Here is a 22,169-nt window from a genome sequence, read left to right on the forward strand (position 1 = left end):
CACTTGAAGATGAAAACTGTGGCCTGATTTTATTCTGGGGTTAATCTGCTCCATTCTTACAATAAAAACTCACACATTGTAATATATGATATCACAAGAAGGCTGGCATGGAAATAAGGCATTCCAGGTGACTTTCCGCCCCTTCCTTTTCATATTTCTCTTTATTTAAAATGTTTTGCAAAAGGACAAGTATTGCTTTTATAGTAGGAGACTGTATGTGTACCTTGTTTTAAAAATCTGTAATCCAATCCATATTGCCAACTTATGGCATTAGCTAACAGTGTTGGCAGAAGTGCTTCTTGTGTATAAAGTTCTAATGAACATCTTATTCTCATTTCATTTGGTCAAAAGTTGCGTTAGGCATAAAACAAATTGCTACCACTCAAAATCTCATCCTCTTACATCTGCCTCTACGGTACAGCAGACCCTGGAAAACTGCCTCCACGGCAATTACCAGAGTGGATACAGCCTCATCCTTGCTCAGAGGACCAGCTGCATACTGCTGCAGTAAATTTTGCTTTTCACAAAAATAAGATTGTTTATAAGGAGGATAGGGGCTTTTTTCACACAGAGGCTTGAAAATGAAGATTATAGCATCTATAAATTTATTACAAGCCATGAAACAGGCTTCAAACCTGCACCTTCAGGGTGGAAATGACTCAAGCTCGCTCACTCCACTCCACAATCTATTTCTGTCCATGCATATTTATGAACAATTCCAGCAGAAAATTGCATTTTCTGGCCCACATATACCTTTGATGTGTTCTAGAGGCAAGACTGCTGTGTGAGAAGACAGAATATTTCACAATCTGCCCGTCAGGGAGCACAAGACTATCCAGAACCACTGCCCACTTACCAGTGACCTGGTCGACAAGAATGCGAGAAGTAATGATGCGCCCATACTGTGAAAACAGCTGCTCCAGCTCCTTCTGGGTCATTGTTTTTGGAAGCCCACTGACATATAAGTTGGCATCTCTGATAGAAGCTGAACTTGGGCGAGCATAGGAAACCTGAAAAGGGGAATAAGGTTAAGCATACTGGTATACTCACTCCTTTCAGAAACCCATAACTGCTCCATAAGGGGCAGAGAGCAAACACTGGCCTTAATGTAAGTAGGATGCTGTTTATTCATTGGGGGGCAGGCATTCCAGACAAAAAGGAAATGCTAGTTCTCTGTGTGAAGAGAAGATCTGCTTCAAGCATATCTGTGAGGTCTCGAACCAGACCAGTATCACACACAGCATGGCACACTAATGGAAGCAGGCTGTCCTCAGCGGGGTCAACAGGAAGGAAGAGATGTGCAAGCAATCGTTCCTAGTTAACATATTTTGAAGTTATCAGATACATTTTTATGACTTGTTTTCTAGCCTCTACCATCTCTGGATATGGTGGGATCCATTTAAAAATATGTGGTCTTTATTAGTGAAGGCTTTCTTATAATTTATGCCAATGTTACTCACACATAAACTCCTAGAGACTTAAATACAAAGGAGTCATAACCTTCTTTGTCCATTGTCTTATCATCCACAAGTTTTCATAACCTTCATTTTTAGACCCCAAGTGTTTTCACTGACTTTATCTATCTAATGTCCTCAAAAAACCTTTTAAAATGTATTTTAATTTTCATACAATAATATATTATTTGCCCTCCCCCAGTTCTTCCCAGATCCATCCTTTCTACTCACCCAACTTCACACTCTTTCTCTATCTCAAATAAAACAAACTAACAAAACCCACTATACTAAAGCCAGAAGAGGCCACAAATATAAACAGGGAATCCCTTTTGTGTTGGCCAATACTCCTGAGCATAAGGTTTGCCCTGGAGTGCAGCTGATATACCCAGTGTCACTCCATTGGATAAAACTGATTTTCCCTCTCCCAGCACATACCAACTACAAATAGCTTCTTGGTTAGGGATGGGACACTTTGGGCTTATTCCCCTTTTTTCTGTGTTGGTATTTGTCTGGCTAGAACTTGTGACAGTCTTATGCATGCTGTCACAGTCTCTGTGATCTATGAGTTCTTACATGTATCAGCTCTGTGGTGTTTCCTTGGAGTTGCCCATCTTCTCTGGCTCTTACAACTTTTCTGCCTCCCTTATACTTAAAGTCTTTTAATGAAAGAATCCCAAATTGTACATGATGGAAGACAAAAAGTCTGTATTAGTTTATAATCCTCACTATTTAGGTCTTGCACACTACTAGAACCTTAATTATTGGAAATGACCAGAATGTGGTCAATGCAAGAATACTTGCTAATTAATACCTCACTGATCATGTGAGTCCACAACACCACACCATAGCAATTTGTGGCACAGTCCATCATCTCATCTAGGTTCTTGCCCAAACTGAACTCAATACCTGCTTTGCCTATCATATAAGCATTATTTAGACAGCTATGGATTCCCTAAGTGATCTGTAATCACACTCCCTTTGGTTTGACTGTGATCTCTTCAGGAATGGCCAACTACACAGATAGAAATTTTGCAACATGACCTGTCTTCTACATCATTCAGAAAAATAGCCAAACAAATTTAGTTATTAAATAGCTTTAATAACTAAAGCACCAAACATTTTCTTTTTGGTTTATGCCTACAGATCTCATCTCTCTTACTTTTAAAAGGAACTTTCTAGGAAATAAAACCAAAGAAGAAAACAGGTGAGGTTTTATATTAATTTATGAAGTTCTTGGTATCTTTTTCCCTTGTCCCAACAGAGGTTACATTTAATACCCCCATCCTTATTTAATCAGTTTGCTCACGAACAACTGAAAATACAGATACTGTTCCAAGGGCTTATTTGAAAGTCACATTACACTGTCCTGTCCTACACAAAGGAATCTAGGACAGGAGCAAAGAGAAAATATTCACATATATTCTTTTCCCTCTGCTCCTAGCTACTTAGTAATGAACACTTGTAAGTACAAAAGAAAAAAAAAAGGGGGAGAGGGTTGGGGGAGAAAAACTTAAAGTAATCGAAATAATATAAGCAAAAGCTCAGCCTTGAGACTTCTGTACCTATGATCCCACAGCCACTGAAGTAAGTTTGAATCCATTCGTGTAAATACACGTCTATGGTTCTTTTCTAGACTGATTTGCAATCATCTAAGGAAGCTACATAATCCAGCACTTGGTCCCCTTCTAGATTGAGGATTGTACAGCTTTATTTCTGTGGCAGGGAGCCAGTCAGCAGTCACCATGCTCTGGACCATGTGACTGACATGCGCTCTTTGTGAAAGAGCCACTCGCCATGGGGTCGAGGTCAAGTATAAGCATTTCTGCATTTTCAATGAGTGAGGAAGCAAAAGGAGAAGCAGACAGGAGGCTCAAGCTTAGCATAAGGCAGGGAGTGAGTGCCACAGTGGTGAAAAGTGACAATTCTCCAGTCAGTGAGCCTACTGAAAGCTAGGTTCAATTCATTACAAACCCTGTTAACTTGGGACAAACGCCTTACTACTATTACATCACATAAACTACAGAATTTTACCTTTTTAAAAGTAGTTCTTAAGAATAAATAAGTACTTTTTAGTATGCATGGCATTCTTAAGTCTAAAAATTGGGGTGGCTGTGTTACAAATTTTATTCACCTCTATGTGCATCTGACTATATCAAGAAAGACCTACATGATTAAGTTTAGAGTAACCGAGTCCATCACGGCTTTCCAAAGTCATTTACTCATGCAGTGACATTCACTGCTTTGTACATTTCAGACATGTGTGGGTGAGGTGTTTTAAGTTATCCTGAAATATATTTAGGATAAAGGGCTTATATTTAGTGATTATGTAAAAACTGAAAGCATACTGGATCAGTTGCCCTCCTCTCAATGTCCATTCTTTTGTTTGTTTTGTCTTTGAGATAGGACTTCATTCTTTAGCCCAGGCTGGCCTGAAACTCACTATGTAGCCTAGGCTGGCCTCAGACTTAAGTCAATCCTCTGGCCTCAGCCTTGTGTGTGCTTGGTTTGAGAGGTATGAACATCCATAGCAGGCTTATATACATATTTAAATTCACATTATTTAATTCCAAATCATATCTAAAAGCCTATAAGACAAATCTTAAAACAGCATTTCCCTATAATGCTGTCAAAGAAATGATTTCCATTACTATATACAGACTAGAGTTGATGGATTACACAAAAGCCCATGATGATAGCAAATACTGCTTAACAATAAAATCACGTTCAGGCTTAAGTTTTTGCCAAATATAAAGCATGATCAAAGAGTTTTCTTTCCATGCCTTCCACTACCTCATGAGGCAGGTAGGACACACATAAAAAGAAATTAAGGTTGGCAGATGAGGTAAAGAGAAGACAAATCTCATGCCTGAGGTCATGTGCAGCTGCTGCTGAGTTCTGGATTCACCAACTAATCTTCTTGGCCCTGTACTTTTTTCTCCTGTCCAGCTTTCTTTCCACAGTGTCACACTACTGGAACTAGTTTATCAGTTCACTTGTAAGAGTTCAGAATTTTTAAGGGACTCTAGATTGTTTCTTAAAACACCATGTATAAACTAAGCAAAGATAGCAGAAAAGATGTCACTAAACCAAAGTTATTTTTATGTCACATGCATTAATGTATTTCAAAGTAGTTTTTCTTAAGAACAGTGGTTACCAGTTGAGATTAACAGCAGAAATTGCACATCATGAGTAAAATTTGTTTTATTACACACTCTAATCCATATAAATAAAGAACACTATCCCCAAGAATTTCCAGAAGTGTAAGAAAAAGCATTTGTGCTGACCCTTCTCCCATAATGTACCAGGTTCCATCCTATGCCTGTAAGTTTCTCAGAATTAAAGCAGCCTCGTTCTTCTGCACTGTCAGGAATATCACTGGCAACAACATCCTGACTTCCAAGAAAAGGAAAACAGTTCTTCAATCTCAGAGGATTATAAACACAAAGTACACTTCAGACCACAGTGGAAACCCTTGTAGAAGGATGAAGACATTCACTGTGGGAACTTAAATCAGTTATCAGTCCAACCTACCTACTAACTATCAGCAATGGTCACCACTCTGATTTTGCTGTGACTTTGGAGTTGTATGGATGCCTTGGCATCAGCACTCACCTAGAGAACCACACTGGGGCTGGCTCCATCTTCAGAGTGTTAAATATGCTTGTGGGTCTTTAAAACTAAATTCCCTCAGAGAAAACTAAATGGATTTTCTTTACATGATGAATTCTGTACTAGAAATACTTCAATACAATGAATCTCTAGCATATGTCCTAGTGGGGGCCAATAGCATCTTCCTTCAGTAAATGTGAGCTGATCTCCAATCTACAGTCACTGGATTAATATATGGGTTTGTATTTTAAATTTTCACTGCCATTTAAACAGGTGAATATTTAATGCTTGAGGAGCAAGGTTATGAAATGTCAAAACTACTAAGTGAAGGATCTAATTTAAGAGGCAGCCAGAGCGTCTGCAATTTAAATATTTAAAGATGATACAGGGAGTACAAAATCTGAACACCAATCTGCTTCCAAGATAGCAATTTAAAACTCAGGTTTATTCTGGAATTTCTCACAAGCCTACAAGTGATATAATAAACCAAGACAAGCAAGACTGAGGCTACTTGAGGAAAGGAGGAGGGAGGGAGGAGCAGCAGGCAGAGATCCTCTAGCCAATGGCTTCCCAAAGTGCTCTTCAAATGAGATTACACCAGACAAACAGAAAAAACAAACCTTACCAAGGTAATTAGGTCTCAAAAATGGACTACTCTGAAACACACTATATTCTTTGTAATTAAAAACCTATTTCTTCATCATCAGCTAAAACTAATTACACATTAAACATGCAAAATGAGTAACACATATACTAAGAGTGGGCTGTTGAAACACGTTAATCAAAATACACAGATTTAAAGGGAACAAAAATATCTTACTAGGGTAAGAACTGGTACTTCATTAAACATGAAGCTTAATACCTTAAAACATTATTGAGCATTCTACAGAGCCCCATCTGAAACAATTCTGTCCAAAAGCACTATTGACCCATCTCAGATTCATCAATGGGAACACCAGAAAGTGATGTTAATACTGGCAGATTAAAGTGATATGATCCACAAATGAACAAAGCAATCCCTTTCTTTTTAAACTATGAACATCTGAAAAATCACCCACTGACAAGATCATCAATGAACAACTTTTATCATTTGTCAACTACTGACCCAGAACTACAAACATTAAACTTGAAAACTAGATACTTGACACGTTAGATATTTTTTAAAAGCCTTATTCATTTTCTTCTAACTGAAAAGAGTAGGAAAGGTCATAATTATGCCCATTTATGCTCCAAGTTAAGTGCTGTTCATATCATAAAGCAAAAGCCTGATTGGGACTATGTGCAAAAGTGACCATTATTAAATCCAAGTTGGCTCTCGGTGTAGTAAGTGGAAGCAGAGGTCCTATGACAGCGTCATGGCTAAACAGCTGGCTGCTGTGTGGCTTCCTCTGGAGGGACTTAGAACACACAACAGAGGGATTCAGCCTCAGAACACAATTCAGACCACAGACCTTAAAATGTACCCAGAGGGAAGAGGTGTGCTTTGATCAGCTTCCCAATGCAAAATGCTACCAGGGGCACTTCTCAAAACACACCAAGCATATGCATATCACAGTCTTACATTACGTTTTCAGGAAGGGCATGCTTTCCCATGGGTGGCAAATGAGAAAGGCTGACAGTGCAGAATAAAGACTGGCTCCCACAAATACGTTGGGGCTAAAAGAAATAATCACTTCTAGCAAAAGGCTTATAAAGCCTTACACATTAGTGTAGTTATCCTTGATATTCCATGATAAAGAACTTAAAAAACACTACCAGTAGAAAAAATACAGAATTTCAAGTTTTATTTAAAATATATTTGTTCACTGTTTTGACTAATAATGACTGCTTCAACTCAACTGAGTTCAGAGATACCAGGGAATACTTTTGATGGAGTTATTCTCTGTTTAAAATGCCTGGAGCGCTTCCTATTGCTTTTAGAGTAACCTAAAATTTCTTGGGCCTTTATGCCCAGGGCACTGAGTACTTTTTCTATATAAATTCAGATAACCTACAGTTTCCCTAGGCTTCCTGTTCCCCTGCTTCTTCATGTTAAATAAAAGCTGCTGCTCTAACTCACCTATATTTCAGTCATTTCCAACTTCTTGCAGACATCATCTATTCTACTACTACATAAAAGCCAATGCTTACCAGGCCCATCCACTCTAGTCCCAATCCCATGCTTCATTACCTGTACCTACAGTGAACTGGTTGTGCTGGTCTCTCAAATACTGACTGAAACAGGGCAAGACGTACTATTATCCTGTCTTATGAGTGATATGACTCCTTAAAATAAGGTAATAACCAGTATACTACTTTACATAAAGTATACTACTTTACATGCATTGGTATCGACCACACATCTATTGGGATGAACATGGTATGAGATGATCATATACTAACTTGGAGTTTATAAAATCTTATTTAAAAGTAAAGACAAGCCACAAATCTGATATGGAGTGCCAAAAGTTCAAAGCGTGTGTTACCCACAGAAGGGACTGACAATTCTATTAAACATGATTAACAAGAAGTTTTAGCTCTTAAATTGGAGATTTAAATCCCTGAAAGAAACAATCTTCAACAGAAAAACAATGGGGTGGGAGTGGGCTTAATGTTGGAATAAAAAGAAATCAGAGATCATTTAATTCCATTTTTCTACACTTAGAAAACACAACTGTGACACAGAAAGGCAAGTAGCTTGTCCAAAGACAGAGAAGCAGGTGTTCCATCCAGAGGTGTGACACTTCTATCCCAGCATTTTTTTTTAATTATACCATTTATTGAAACATGGTCTCTGTACTCACAAATAACTGGTAAAATGCCAGTCCATAAGAGGATGAGCAGCCACTGCCAAGGAGATACCTGAAGAGATGCTCTGAGAAATTATGGAACTTTGCTTTGGTAAAGTAATTATTCTCTTATGTACATATAGGAGCTATGAAACATGGATGGCAAGAGGGCTCAGTGTGTAAAGCACTTGCCATGCAAGACTGATGAGCTGAGTACAATCCCTGTAATCCCCATAGAGGTGGAAAAGGAGAACCCAACCCACAGAGCTCTCCTCTGACCTCCATGGATGTGCACACATACACAGTAGTGATGATGATGATGATGATGATAATAATAATACATTCTTTAAAATATGAAACACATAGGAAGTGACTCGATTAATACAAATACAGAATTTCTTCTACTACTAATGCCCAAGAGAAATTTAGGTTATGTGTGGAAAAAAAATAATTTTTGGAGGCAGGCCAGCAAAATAAAAAGAAAAACTAAGAATCTTGACATTTCACCAATTTGCAGCAACTGAAATATACCTATAATAGAGGTTCTCCTATATTAAGTGCTTCTGCCTTTTGAAAATCATACAGCATTTAAAAGAAAGACACAACTGGTTGTTTACACTATGGAGGCTTCTCAAGGCCTCGTAGCAGTTTTAAATTTCATTAAGTAAAAGTCAAGGCAATTGACGTTAGCCAACATAAAGATGAAGGTAAGAGTAAGAATAACTGGTCATCAGACTCTGTTAAAAGATAATAACTGAGAACACTGAATGACCAAACCAAAACAAAAGCATACTGGTTGTAAGGGTTGTGCCAAGCAAACTAGCAACTGCAGAATTGACAAATGCAGGACTAGAGAGATGGCTCAGAGGTTAAGAGTACTCGCTTCTCTTTCAGGGAGGGGATCTGGGTTCAATTCCCAGCACCCACACGGCAGCTCCCAATGGTCTGTAACTCCAGTTCCAGGAGACGCAGTATGCTTTGCTGACCTCTGTGGGCACCACATGCAAATGTTCAAGATATACATGTAGACGAAGCACCCATACCCATAAAGTGAAAGATAAGATAAACAAATGATTAAAAAATAGAAAGAACTGGCAAATGTGCTTTCCTATTACATATGGTATAAACAGCCTCTGAACGTGACACCAAGCAGAGTTAAGTGGAACAAATTCCATCCAAGCATATATGGGCCGTGGTGAGGGGCACGCTTTTATCTTCTCAGGTATGACAGCTGGTAAAGAATTCTGGCCCTTCACTGTTGTTTCTTCTTGGCTGTAGTAGGCAAATAGCTTAACGAGGACTTTTCAAGATAGTAACAGCAAACAGCATGTATGTGACCAAGACAGTCCCAAGACACAACAGAACACAATGTCTTCCAAGTTCCTAAGTTATTTCTGCATGTGAAAAGTAAGTAAAAATGAAACCAAGTATTGCAATTCCCAATTGATATTAGCTTTCAGATAAGAAGACATGGTGAGAACAACTTGGCATATGATGTTTTAAGAGGACAATGGTTCAGGCACTATGTAAGTAAGACTGCCAAAATCCACTGTAATGACTAAAGTCCGTGCTTCAATACTACATGCATTTTATAAGACAACAACAGATGGAGAGCTAGTGACATATAGGGAAGCAAACTGCCTTACCACAAGCAGAGGCAACATCCAGAATCGTTTGAGGGGGAGAGGGGATAAAGAGTATAGTGGGGGAAGGCAGGGAATCTTCCCAGGATAGCCTTATGCCTATAATTCTTGTGCCTCAGCTTCCCAGGTACTAGAATTACATATGATGTGTACATCACCACATGAGTCATGCCAAATTTTCATGTGAGACAACAGAAGAATCTGACTTGATATTCTATTTTGAACCAAACTATTACACATTAAATATCTCATTTTCTTAGTCCCTCCTGTATAGTTGCTAGCATCTACATCTAATAAAAAGGGTGCAAAATAAGAAACAAAGGCTAACTTTAGAGGGCAACAGTAATAGAAATAATCAATTTAACAGAAGAACATTCAACTCCAGATTAGGGCTCTGTGTATGTTTCTGTGCATAGGATGGGTTGGTTCCAATTCACTACACAACCAGCTGCCTAATGTTTTGATGTGATTTCCCCAACAGGATAACTCTAGCATATGACACAGTTCATAGCATAAATATGCTATGACAATGTTCAAGAAATTTAAAGGGAGACCTTGGTATTTAGTACTGGGATTTCCATGTGAGATGTCTTCAATGCTGCCGAGAGTCAGCTGCCTCAGAGCTTCTGTACAGGGAAATGACATCACTACTCGGAGCTTTTATAAGTTCTAAGCGCCTACAAGGCTGAAATTGATTCTTAACTATATGCCTATTTTACAGCCCAGCCACCAAGTAGACACTCTAGAATATGACGAGTGGATATAACTCAGGGACTTGTGAAGGAGCTACCTGTAAAGTACCTCTCCAGCATGATGATGAGAAGTTGTGATATTCAGAGACTGAACCAACAACCAGGGAGCCTGCATGGGACTGACCTAGGCCTTCTACATATATGACAGTCGCATAGCTTGGTCTACTTGTGGGACTCCTTACAATGGGAACAGGGGCAGTTCCTACTGTTTTGGCTGGCTCTTAGGAACATATTCCTCATACTGGACTGCCTTGCCCAGCCTAAATACAAGGAAAGGTGGTTAGTCTTATCATACCTTAATATGCCATGGTTTGCTGATACCCATGGGAGGCCTGCCCTTTTTTGAACAGAAACAGAGGAGGAGTGGAGGGGAAGGGGCAGGTGGAGGGAGGAGGGAATGGAAGGAGAGGAGAGAAGAGAAACTGTGGTCGGGATATAAAATTAATAAATTAATTATATTTTTTAAAAATAGTTGTGATTATTTGCTCAAAAATGCCCAACTGGCATTTATGCTTCCAGGGAAACAACACGGGTTAAATTAGCTTGTAGAAATCAAGATGTCCTCATCACCTCATAATAGCAAGCCATTTTCCAGTAATGGCTTCTTAAGGGTTCTTTCAAGATTCCGAAACTGGAACAGAGGACATCTCTAACTGCTGCACTATATCTCCTAAAACATCCTAAGCCATAATGTATGTAGTAGTCCATCATGAGTATGTCTCTAACACAGTGTCACTGGGTTACAATGCTGGCTTGGGGAGGTAAACACTTGGGGCTTGCTTTAAGTAACCCCTGCTGTTTAAGAATAACATCATCTAGTGCTGGCTGATAATCTATACAAAAGCAAGAAGAGCTCAGCAAGCTAGCGTTGGTGGACTTGATATCCTAGAGCTTCACAATCTCTACTTCAGGTCTGAGAAGAAAAGAGGAAGCTATCAAAGAGTCATGGGCAGCAGGCAGAGAGAGACTGAGAGGAAGGACCTGCAGGGAAAATCTCACTTGAAGGAAAAGTTCAACTAAATCTTCAGAAAAAGATAAATTCTTCAGACATCTGCTGTGGGACCATATCTCCAATGATGCCTGTAAGGACATGACAGAGCTTTGTACTACCCACCTAACATTAGAGATGGCTTTTTAAAGTACCCAGAAATGTTGTTTTTAGTTGTGTTTAAGTTATGAGGTTCACTGTTTTTGAGCATGTGAGCATGTCTCCTAACAGGGATCCCTAAAGAGCAAACCATTAGCAGAAGTCAAAGGTACTGTTGGTTAAATAAATAAGCCAAATAAGTGCTTCTATGACAGACTAAAACTGATAAATAATCGCAGAGGCTTGTGAAGAAGGGCAGAAGGCATGGAGATGGGAGTGAGCTCTGCATTCTGAAGGACAAGGAACCCAGCCCAGACAGAATACAGATGCTGGAACTACTGAAATGGTGAGCTGGGGTCAGATTCTAGGGCCCTTAAATATCAGTGTGCAGCTCACAAGAGCAAAGGAGAGAATGGCTGAAAGGTGGAAAAAATCACCTGGCAGGAAAAGGCTAAGAAGATAAAGGGCATTTTCCCATCATGACCTGGACAAAAAAAATGGCTGACATGAGTGTGCCAGTCAAAGTCTAAGTTAATCCTATCCACAGTAAGCTTCCTTTTGTTCTATAACTAGCAGACACACTTCTTCAGCACATTATTAGTTCAGACACTCAAGTCTTCTCTGACTTATTTACACATGCAATAAATAACAAAGGTAAACTGTTCCTGTCTCTTTGTGTTTAGGAAAAACTGTAGAAAAACTTTACCTTGATGTGGGACTGTAAACAGCTTAGTGAGTCCCACGGGTCACCATGGACCTTCATAGAGCAAGCTGAGCCCATTTCTAAGAGTAAATGATGTCATCTATCTCTAATCCATTCTTCTTGTTCCTCTAATGATCAGGTCTTCACAAAAGGGGCTTAGATGCAGAATATACAGCTACATTTGGTAGCGTTTCCTTACGAATCTATTCTATCAAAGGTGACTACTTGACAGAATACATACACTTCTATAATCTTGAGATTTAAGTTTCTTGCAAAGGGGGCATCATATCAAAGCTTCTGTGCCCCAGATATTCCTGTGTGATTCTTCTCCTTTCTTCACTGAATGAAACCATTCTGTAAAGCGGTCACTACAGAGCCTTCTAGAAACCCAAGGTCACAACCATTTCCACTGCTCTCTGCATTCACTTAACTAACATCCAAGTAACAGTCATATAAAGTGAGTGCTGTCTCCCTAAATAACCATGTCAACGTCAGACTGCCTCACCTTATTCTAAGTTGCTCCAACATTCAGCAAAGCTAACTAGAACACACTACAAACTCAAAATGCATATCAAGTTAATATTTAATTACTCAGAGATATTTCCTGCCTAAGACTGCACAGCCATTATAATATGATCAATTATTTCTCAATTTAATTTTTAGAGTTTTACATTTGTTTATTCTTGTCCTTTGGGTGGTGGGTAGTACATGTGTGACAGGAAAGGTAACATTTAAAAGCTAGCAACCTGGACTAAAGATAGATACTGGTGAAGCAGCTGGTACAGTGGTTGTCTAGCATGCATGAGGCCCTACCATGGATGCATGGATCTCCAGTATCACATAAACTAGACATTATGGAGCATTCCTGAAGTACCTTGGCTACAGTGGGAATCTAAAGCTAGTCTGAGTTACACAAGACCCCGTTTCAATGCTGATGATGGTATTGACAGAAACAATAATAATAATAAAGTTAGCAAACTTTACTACTCACTTAGAAACTTATCTTTGTCTGGTCCCCTATAGTACTAAAGACTTTAAGAGAATAGGATTCTTGAACATACTGTAATTTTCTACCAAGCATGTAAGTGATCCTAATACTCTGGAGCCAGGGGTAAGAAGATTTTTTGGAAGTTTGATGTCAGTTCAGTAGTTTACACAGCAATTTTCAGGCCAACCAGGACTATATGAGACCCTTAAAGCCACTACCATGATGTACTTTTAAAAAGTTATCTCATACATCCAAAGACAATTTCTTAACAAAATATTTTCCACATTAAAACACATGACAATAGTTTTCCCAACAATTTCCCTTCAGATATATATTTTAAATCTGCAGCCCAGGACAGTGAGATGCCTCAGTGGGTAAAGCACTAGGCATTAAACCCAAAGACCTGAGTTCAACCTCCAGAATGCATATAATGAACAGTGATAAACCAACTTCTACAAGTTCTCCTTGGAATACTATATGCATGCTGTGACATGTGCATGTCCCCTCCCCAACATATACACATTGTCTTTAATTAAAAAGTACCTGCATATACAAAAGTAATAAGTAAAATTTTTACAATAAATATAACTTCAGCTCCTTCTCTTTTATTATAAGCAAACCACACAACATCCAAGTCAATGTTTGAGGATCTGAGGTAACTCAATTTATGAGTACATGTACACACACTTTCATGCAAACAGTTACAAAACTATTTTCTTTCCAGAGTGGCCTGTCTATAGTAAGCCTCAATCAGTATAAACTGTGCAACCATTTAAAACAACAACAAGCAAATGAACAAACAGAAAACTCCCATCAGTTGCAGGAGACATTCTGGACTTGTCTACAATACTTAGCCTTTAAATGAGACAAAGTGAAAATCTGTGTGAGAGACATTCATGTGCATGACAAGTGTGTGGGGGGGGGATTTATATAAAATATGAAATGCGTCCCACAGAGCTAAAGGAATTTCTCCAACATGTTTTTTGTAGATGTGATTGAAGTTATATGACTGTGAGAAATTTATTCAGTACCTATGGGGATAACGTGAAATATTATTGAGTGTTTGATGACTTAAGTCTACAAAGATAGCTCTCTCTCTCAACATGATCAGACATTGGAGAATAACCATGGGAAAGCTTTCTTTAAATGAACTGATTTGCAAGACTAATAGTCTCATTCAAAGATGAGATACTCCATTCTCCAAATGTCTATTAGACATCTGAGCTGTATATTCCCCCAAACTGCTTTAACAGAAAATAATTACTGTACTCCTAAAGCTTTTCCTGTGGCAGTTGTAAAGATTTTACAAGAGAGGTTTTATAGAATACATGACAACCTTCACAGGACAAAAGAAAGAGATGGCATCACAGCCATTTCTAGAACATCTCCGGAAACTTAAGAAGGGGGCAGTGAAAAGGGAGTCAGCCACCTTCGCCTTTGTTCTGAGACAAAGCGTCCTCTTCAGACCTGACTTCACCTTCAGAATCCCATCCTGTGGTATTTAATTACACAGAATGATCTGGCACCAGGCCCTCTCCTTGGGTCTCACTGATTGATAGCATCAATAACACTCACTAGCTGTAATTAACCTTCCAAATAGTATCCTCTTTGCTGCTGGCCGATCAATGTGCTTTAATACTCAGAGAACAAAGTACAAAGGTGAGAGGTGGTTTTAGCCTTCACCTTCACAGTTCACTTGACTTTGTGGGCCAGGGTAGTTTGCAGACAATGCATACTTCACAATTCCCTCAAGACACTGCTTAGGGAAGAACACTATAAAAAAATTCTTTGGCTGTGACAATTTCTTACAAATCTTTGTTTTTGCAAATATGAGCAGGCTTTTGGAAAACCTATATACTGCTTTCATGTAGCTGTGGGGCAACATTCAGTTCATAGGTCAAAAGGTCCTAAATTAAGGTTGCTGACAGGAAACGGTTTCTTTAAAAACTGTAGTATGCTACAGCTCCATGATAATGGAACAAATTTATATTTGGGGGGATGTCTTAGGCAAAAAAGTAAAAAAAAAAAAAAATCAAGATACTAAGGAAAGGTGAAAAGAGGGGTGTCAGGGTGATATGAACTTAAAATGAATTACAAAATCAACTTTTATAACATGAACATCTGAATAGACCACCATTAAGAGCCATCTTCAGTGCATGGGCTCTAAATAACCACAAAGGATACACAGGCAACAAATAATGTTATTTTACTTGTGAAGTACCTGATGAACTATAACTATCATGAAAAGGAGCCAACTATCAGTGTGTGTGTGTGTGTGTGTGTATGTGTGTGTGTGTGTGTGTGTGTGTGTAAACATCTATTGTTCCTTCATTAAATCCACCATTTTATTCACTGAATGCATATTGCTCTGCCATGAAGATCATTTAATACAACACATAGTGGAGATCTTGTTATTTGCATCCATGTTTATTTGGAAATAAGCATGAGTATATCCAAATGTAAATTATAAAGCCTCATTAACCCAGGCTTCTTAGGTAAGATTACTGCCTAAGAACCACTTGTGGCAGCTGTTAGAGTAACATTCTCCTTGGCTCAGGTCTGCCGGTCAGTCAGTAACCCTTAATGGCTATAAATCTGTGTTTTATCAACCACTCCATCCTACTGATACTGAGGAACGACAGAAGTTCTGACAACCTCTCATCAGAAAGATTTATAATCCGTAATGTTCAAACTCTGGCCCTCATTTGCTAGGGTTTCCTGAAGAGCTCCTAAAATTCAGAGCCACCAGGTACTACTTACTGTCCTCTAATGTTAGTGTCTGAATGAGATAATTCCCATGTTGCAACTTAGAAGCATTTATAGGAATATAAATTGCCAACAAATGCAAAATTGTAGAAGTAAAAGTAAGTTCATAGAATCCTAAGGATTTCCAGGATCTCAGACTGCCTGAACTTGGCTCTTCTGAGCAAGGAGCCCTATAGCCTGACCAGACTCTGGGAAACCATGAAATCATAAAACTGCTGTTGTACTCAGCCTCACTAAGTGTGTGTGTGTGTGTGTGTGTGTGTGTGTGTGTGTGTGTGTGTGTGTGTAGGAGGGTACCTTTCCATGTCTCCATAAACTTTCTAGGAAAGAAAGGAGGGCTGTAAGAATAAAATAGGCAGGAGACATCAAATTTCTAAATACAGATTAAGTAAAAGAAAAAAAATTCATGGAGATTACTATTTTTCTGAGTTACTGGTTTCCAGGACCCAATATAGTTTTGTTTCTTTCTTGTCACTCACTTGAGAGCTCTTTGACACTCATTAGCCATCCTAGAGACTAAGCAGGAAAGATTAAATTCCCTATTCCTGTGGGTGGAAGTAGCTTTACATTAATGACCAAGAAGAAAAAAAGGCACGCTAGCAAGATCTAAGACTTATTGTCTTAAGTCTTACAAATTAACTTGGGCTCCAATTTATCTTATCAGTGAAAGACAATAAGCATTTTGCCTCTCAGCTACTGTTCATTCACAAATCCAAACAAGTTCTATTTTTTAAGAGTCGCATGACATCACTGTGAAAAGCAGGCATATAGCAAAGAAGAAATGACAGGCTCCTTGACGTTAGCACCTAATTCTGCCTAACTAGCTGCACAGAACAGAGCAAACAGATCAAGCACCAGCTCTCCTGGCTATACACAAAATCCCAACCCAATCGTGGCCATAGCAGTCAGAAATCAGAGCAGCCAGCAGCTAGCAAGGCCTTACAGAAACGTCTCTGCAGAGGCACACTTCTACAACAGCATGGATGGTGGATCAAGAGGTCTGGTCAGGATAGCATCTTCTGGCCATGTGAATCAGATTCAGATTTTCCTCTCTTACTGTTAGCTTAAAAGCCAACCCAAAGAGATCCACATACATAGGACTACTATTCCATTGCCCTAGGGAGTTGCTGCTTCTTTAGGTATTAGAAAGGCTCTGGTTGAACGATTCCAAGTTCTGGTCAAAATAACTGCCCCTCCCCACCACCACCACAAAACAAACAAGCAAGCAGTAACAACAGCAATTCCCTAAACCCATGCCAGTGTTCAAGTATTACTCCCATGTCCTTCCCCTCACTTCCAGACATGTGTACTCAATAGGCTGTTAAACCTTTTATTCCAATGGATGTACCTATAAAAGCTTTAAGTCCTTCAGGCTGCTTACAGAGGGAAACTGCCAGCATTCTCTAGGCTAGACATCACACACATAAGCGGAGCCATCTCCCAGGGCCATGATGTTCCTGGAGAGAATGCTTGGGCAACAAAATGACCCACCAACTTCTTCCTGAGAAAGATAGGTTCAGTCGATTGCTGAGACTTCTACCATTACCACACTCCATGGTCCACTGGATGACACGTGGACCGACAGCAAGAGAGCTGAGGATACTGCCACCACTGGGGACCTGCTCCCCACCCCACCTTCTCCGTGAGATCAGCTTCTACTCCAGAATGTAGAACACGATATCCAAAGAATATCTGTTCAAAGAATGGAAAATTACTGGGAATTCTCAAAATGTCCGCCTAACTCTCAGCTGGATATAAAAGGCTAGATAGAGGGTGACAACCAGGTCTAGACCCTCTGACTATGTACCCACACCTAGACAAAGCTAGGTAAGAGAAATCATGCATAGGCTTTGATGAAGCAGACTATGAAATACATGGAGGAGATCTCATATAAATAACTAATAAAGTAATCTGTTATTTTCCCTCAAGGACTATATAAAATATATTTAATAGAGATGTAAGAATTTTACAATGAGATATAGCAAATAGCCCATTAAAAGCTAAAACATGGTGCTACACTACTGCATTCTATGATCATAACCAAAATTAAGAAAGCATATACTAAGTCTGTGTATTTTAAAAAGCAAAGAAGTCATTGCTCAGTTTTCACTGTTGCTCCATTTGTGGAGCAACTATTTCCCCCACTTTTTGTCTTTTCTTATTGTTTAGTTGGCTTTGGCGCTGGACAAAGATCTGAAGAAATGAAATAAACAATGTTTATTAGGCTGGAACTCATAGGTGGTCAGCAAATTTAAAACCTGTACTTCAAATGATTATTTCCAAGGTTTGAAATCTTTTCAAGGACAGGAAAAATAATGGTCTACAGATACGTTTTGAAATGAAGGAACATTGTATGATGTGATTCACAAATTCTACACGTTGACTATCACTAAAAATAATTTTCTAGCCAAAAAATTGCTAGGTAGATTGAGATACTCAGTATATATGGAGTCTAAACACAAAACAAATGTTCTCTCAGAATGAACAGAGAAGTCCATTCCCATCTCTGTTATGCCCCAAACTCTGGCATGTGTCCCTCATCTAGAGAAAAAATGTCTCCTTTACACAGTACCCTTACTTTCAGTATCTGTTGTCATTTCAGGCTATACAAATTTTATGTGGTTCCTCTAACATTTGCTGTCAAATTCCTATGCCTGACATTTATGTGAACAGTCAACATTACAGCATTTGTCCTAAACCTCCCAGAATTCTGCTGCCAGCCATTGTATCAGAGCACTTGCCAACTAGCAAGTCCTTAGCACAACTTCCATGCCCCCTCCTCCTACTCTACAGTAAGACCAGATTATATAATATATAGAGAATGTTTCCCAATAGTCAGAATCTCAAAGGATAACTTACAGTGATAAATGAAAGCCAACCACACCCCAGTCATCTTGTTGCAAAAGGAGACTGCACGAGCAAAGGGTTTCCCAACACAAACTGTACTAAGTACACAAGTGGTGGAGGAATAGAAGTCTTAAGCTTCAGAAAGGAATGCTGATTTCTGTAGCCGAATTTCTAAGCAGTATTTTCAAATAAAAACACAGAGCCAAATATAGAAGCCATAGAGATCAGGGAAATAGTGAGAGCCACCAATCAATCTTACCTCACCAGCTCTGCAACTTCCAAATGACACGACTTCCTGTCTACGCAGGCTTTTATTGTCTTGCTGTTCTGCCCTCTCATTGGCTCTTAGCCCAGCTACCTCACTTCCTTGTCACTGCCTGTCTGTACAGACCTCCAGGTCTCTATGGTTGTTACTGGGATTAAAGTTGTGTGTCACCACGCTTGGCTCTGTTCCCTACTGTGGCCTTGAACACACAGAGACCCTGCCTGCCTAGTGATCAGATTAAGGGCTTGTGCTACCACTGCCTGACTTTTGTGTTTACTTAAAACGGCTTGCTGTTTCTTCTGATTTTCAGGCAAACTTTTATTTATTAACATACAAATAAAATATCACATTTCCCCTTTTTTGTCTAATAAAAATTAAAAAAAATAAAAAATTCTAACTAATATAAAAATATACAATTATATAAAACCAATAAACACATCAATAATGTCTAGTCCATTTGCATTTGACAAATTCAGAGAAAATATTCCATTATCTATTCTATTTTGGTGAGTCCAAAATGTACCTAATTCACTTTCTATCCTAACTTATATTACCAACAGAAAACTAGCTTATGATGCTAACCAAATCATCCCATGGCAAAGCATTAGTGTACCAAAAACTGGACTGGGAGGCAGAGGCATGAATATTCTGACCTCAAGGAGCTATAGAGAGACATATAAGTATAAATTAAATATTGGTATGAATTACTAACATAAGTTTATCAATTGCAGGTTGAATATCTACTACCTAAAATGATTCAAACCTGGAGTGTTTTGGGGACTGGGGATTAGCTCAGTGATAAGTATTGGCTACACATGTATAAGGACTTACATTTGAGCAGCCAAAATCCATGTAAAAAGCTGGGTGGGTACAGAGGGTGCCTGTAACTCCAGCACTCAAGAGACACATTACCTAGCAATACTAACCAAATTGCTAAGCTCTGGGTTCCATGAGAGACTCTGACTCAAAAAATAAAGAGAAGAGTGGGTTGAAGATGACATCTCACACCAACTTCAACTCTTTCTCTTCCTCTTCTCCCCTCCACCGCCCCCAAACACAGTGGTTTGGATGTCAGTTTTTTCCTGATTTTTTAATGTTTCATATACAGTAAGGTATCTTGGGAATAAGGCCTATTCACATTTTATATACACTATATATCAACAACTTGAAGGACACAGGTTATTTCTAAGAATTTTGTGCATAGAATAGTGTTATGTTGTAGACTCATCAGGGCAACAGTCTAAGGTCTCAAGTTTTGGATCACTTAAGATTTCCCAGTTTGGAGAGGTCAAGCTCCAAGTTATTCACAGCTACACTTGGAAGTTAAACAGTTGAAAGACTTGTCTAGGGTGACAGAGACAGGTGAGTCAAGAAAAAATTTCAGAAACAGAGGCTTCCGGTTCTATGTGAAGTTTCCAACTCATGGCTAAACAGGTGGGAAAATGAAATCTGACATTTTCTAATTTTTAATTGAGAAACAGTAAAAAGTATAAATCTTTAAGAAAAAAATGAAAAGCAATATAGGGGCTCAGAATAAAGGTTTATTAGATTACCTTAATCACTGCCAATCTGAACACTTAAAGGAATAGCTATTATTAATATTTAATACTCTAATTTTTGTAATAGAATTTTCCATATGTACTTAAATAGTAGTTTAGTTATTTTAATAAAGGTATTTTATATTTCTAGATGGTAGTTAATAATTTTTAGGCAAAAAAAATTTTTAGTCTGCTATATGCTTTGAATAATTATGGGGAGGGAAAAGAATACAAGGAGGCACTTTTCCATGCTGGCCATACTTCCATCCAGATTTCTCAGGGGGCAAGGACTGGTTTTCAGGAGTAGTACCTAACAATAAAAGATCATTTTCCAGTGACAGAGCTCACATTCTAGAAAATAAAGCTTCATATTCCCTGCTATTTCAGAATACTATTCCAGAAGAGAGACGATGGGAGATATGCTGAATCAGTTGTTCGTATTACTGTGCACAATCACCTTTTGTGAGCATGTGTCAAGAGAATATATAGGCACTTCAGAAACGAATTGTTTTACTTTGTAAAATAATCATTTTTCTTCTATTTATAAGTTGAAGTCTGATATGTTAATGTAGACAAAGAACAAATGTATTGGCTTTAAACTGTGTGTTATATGTACTATTCAGATCTTATCAACATATATGGTCCCCTAAAAACAAGTCAGGAAAGGGCATTATGACTGGCAGTCAATAGGCACTGGCTCCTGAGCAGTCCATAGACAGGATCTTGTGGATAATGGAGGGCTACTGAGCAAAGACACTATCTTGAACATAATTTTGTATACTGACCTTAGGATATGTTGGGCTTCTACTGTCTGAGCTGTACAGAAACTATACTTTTTCCCTATCCACCTCCAAACAGAAGACATTAACATCTGGGAACAGTCATACTTTATTTGCTATGTCAATATAAGGAACAATATGGGCAAGGTTTAGCCCAAAGTGGCTACCTTCATGCTGCTGACAGATCCATCACTTGTTACTAGCAAGGGGTGTCTTAAGCATATTGCCCCAGCAGGCACAGAAAGATCCAGAAAAGTGATTAATCATATTGAAGGTTAAGTATTACCACTGCTCAAAATAAAGTGATACCATTCTCTCAGGACTTTCTGATGCTAAGATGCTCTTTATGAAGACTGAACCATAAACTACAAATGCTGACCACTTATCCAACATACTCAAGAAGACACCAACATTTTACTCCAGCTAATAGAATTAGCCACAAAGGCTGATCAAAGGAGGAGCTATGAGACAGACTGAACTGTGTGTACAAAGCATTAACTCTACAGAGAACCCACCCATTCAAAAACAGAAACCTGCAGGGTGGTGGCAGCACATACCAGCCCCGGGGAGGCAGAAGCAGGCAAATCTTTGGGTTCGAGGCCAGCCTGATCTACAAAGTGAGTGTCAGGACAGCCAGGGCTACACAGAGAAACTCTGTCTCAAAACAAAACTAAACAAACAAACAACCACAAAAACTCACTGAAATGCAGATTACTGGATCTCACCAGGGGACACTAAGCTAATACATCCTAGTTCTGGAATGTGTGCATCTAAGTCATTCCTCACATGATTTCCACCCAACAATAACCTTTAATTCTCATGGGGCCTAAGGGACTTCCACTCACTGAAGAAATAGTGAATATACATCATTTCACATACCAGCTCTTACATGGAGCCCTGTTGGGCTGATACTATGAGGAAGCCCTGGGAGAACTTCTAAGCAAGCCATCTTTCACAGTACTTCAGTCAC

At 38.9% G+C, this 22,169-nt stretch overlaps 1 protein-coding gene across 15 annotated transcripts in view; it reads right to left on the reverse strand.

Moving 5' to 3' along the window:
• Elavl2 (ELAV like RNA binding protein 2) overlaps positions 1 to 22,169 on the reverse strand; it is a 156,413-nt gene that overhangs the window by 12,882 nt on the left and 121,362 nt on the right. For all 15 annotated transcript variants that reach the window (XM_028877016.1, XM_028877009.1, XM_028877006.1 and 12 more), the window contains one exon: positions 857 to 1,010. In XM_028877016.1, the coding sequence (XP_028732849.1) occupies positions 857 to 1,010 (154 nt within the window). The remainder of the gene's footprint in view (positions 1 to 856; positions 1,011 to 22,169) is intronic.

This window comes from Peromyscus leucopus, chromosome 2 (genome assembly GCF_004664715.2).
Source record: "Peromyscus leucopus breed LL Stock chromosome 2, UCI_PerLeu_2.1, whole genome shotgun sequence".
Taxonomy (NCBI): Eukaryota; Metazoa; Chordata; class Mammalia; order Rodentia; family Cricetidae; genus Peromyscus; species Peromyscus leucopus.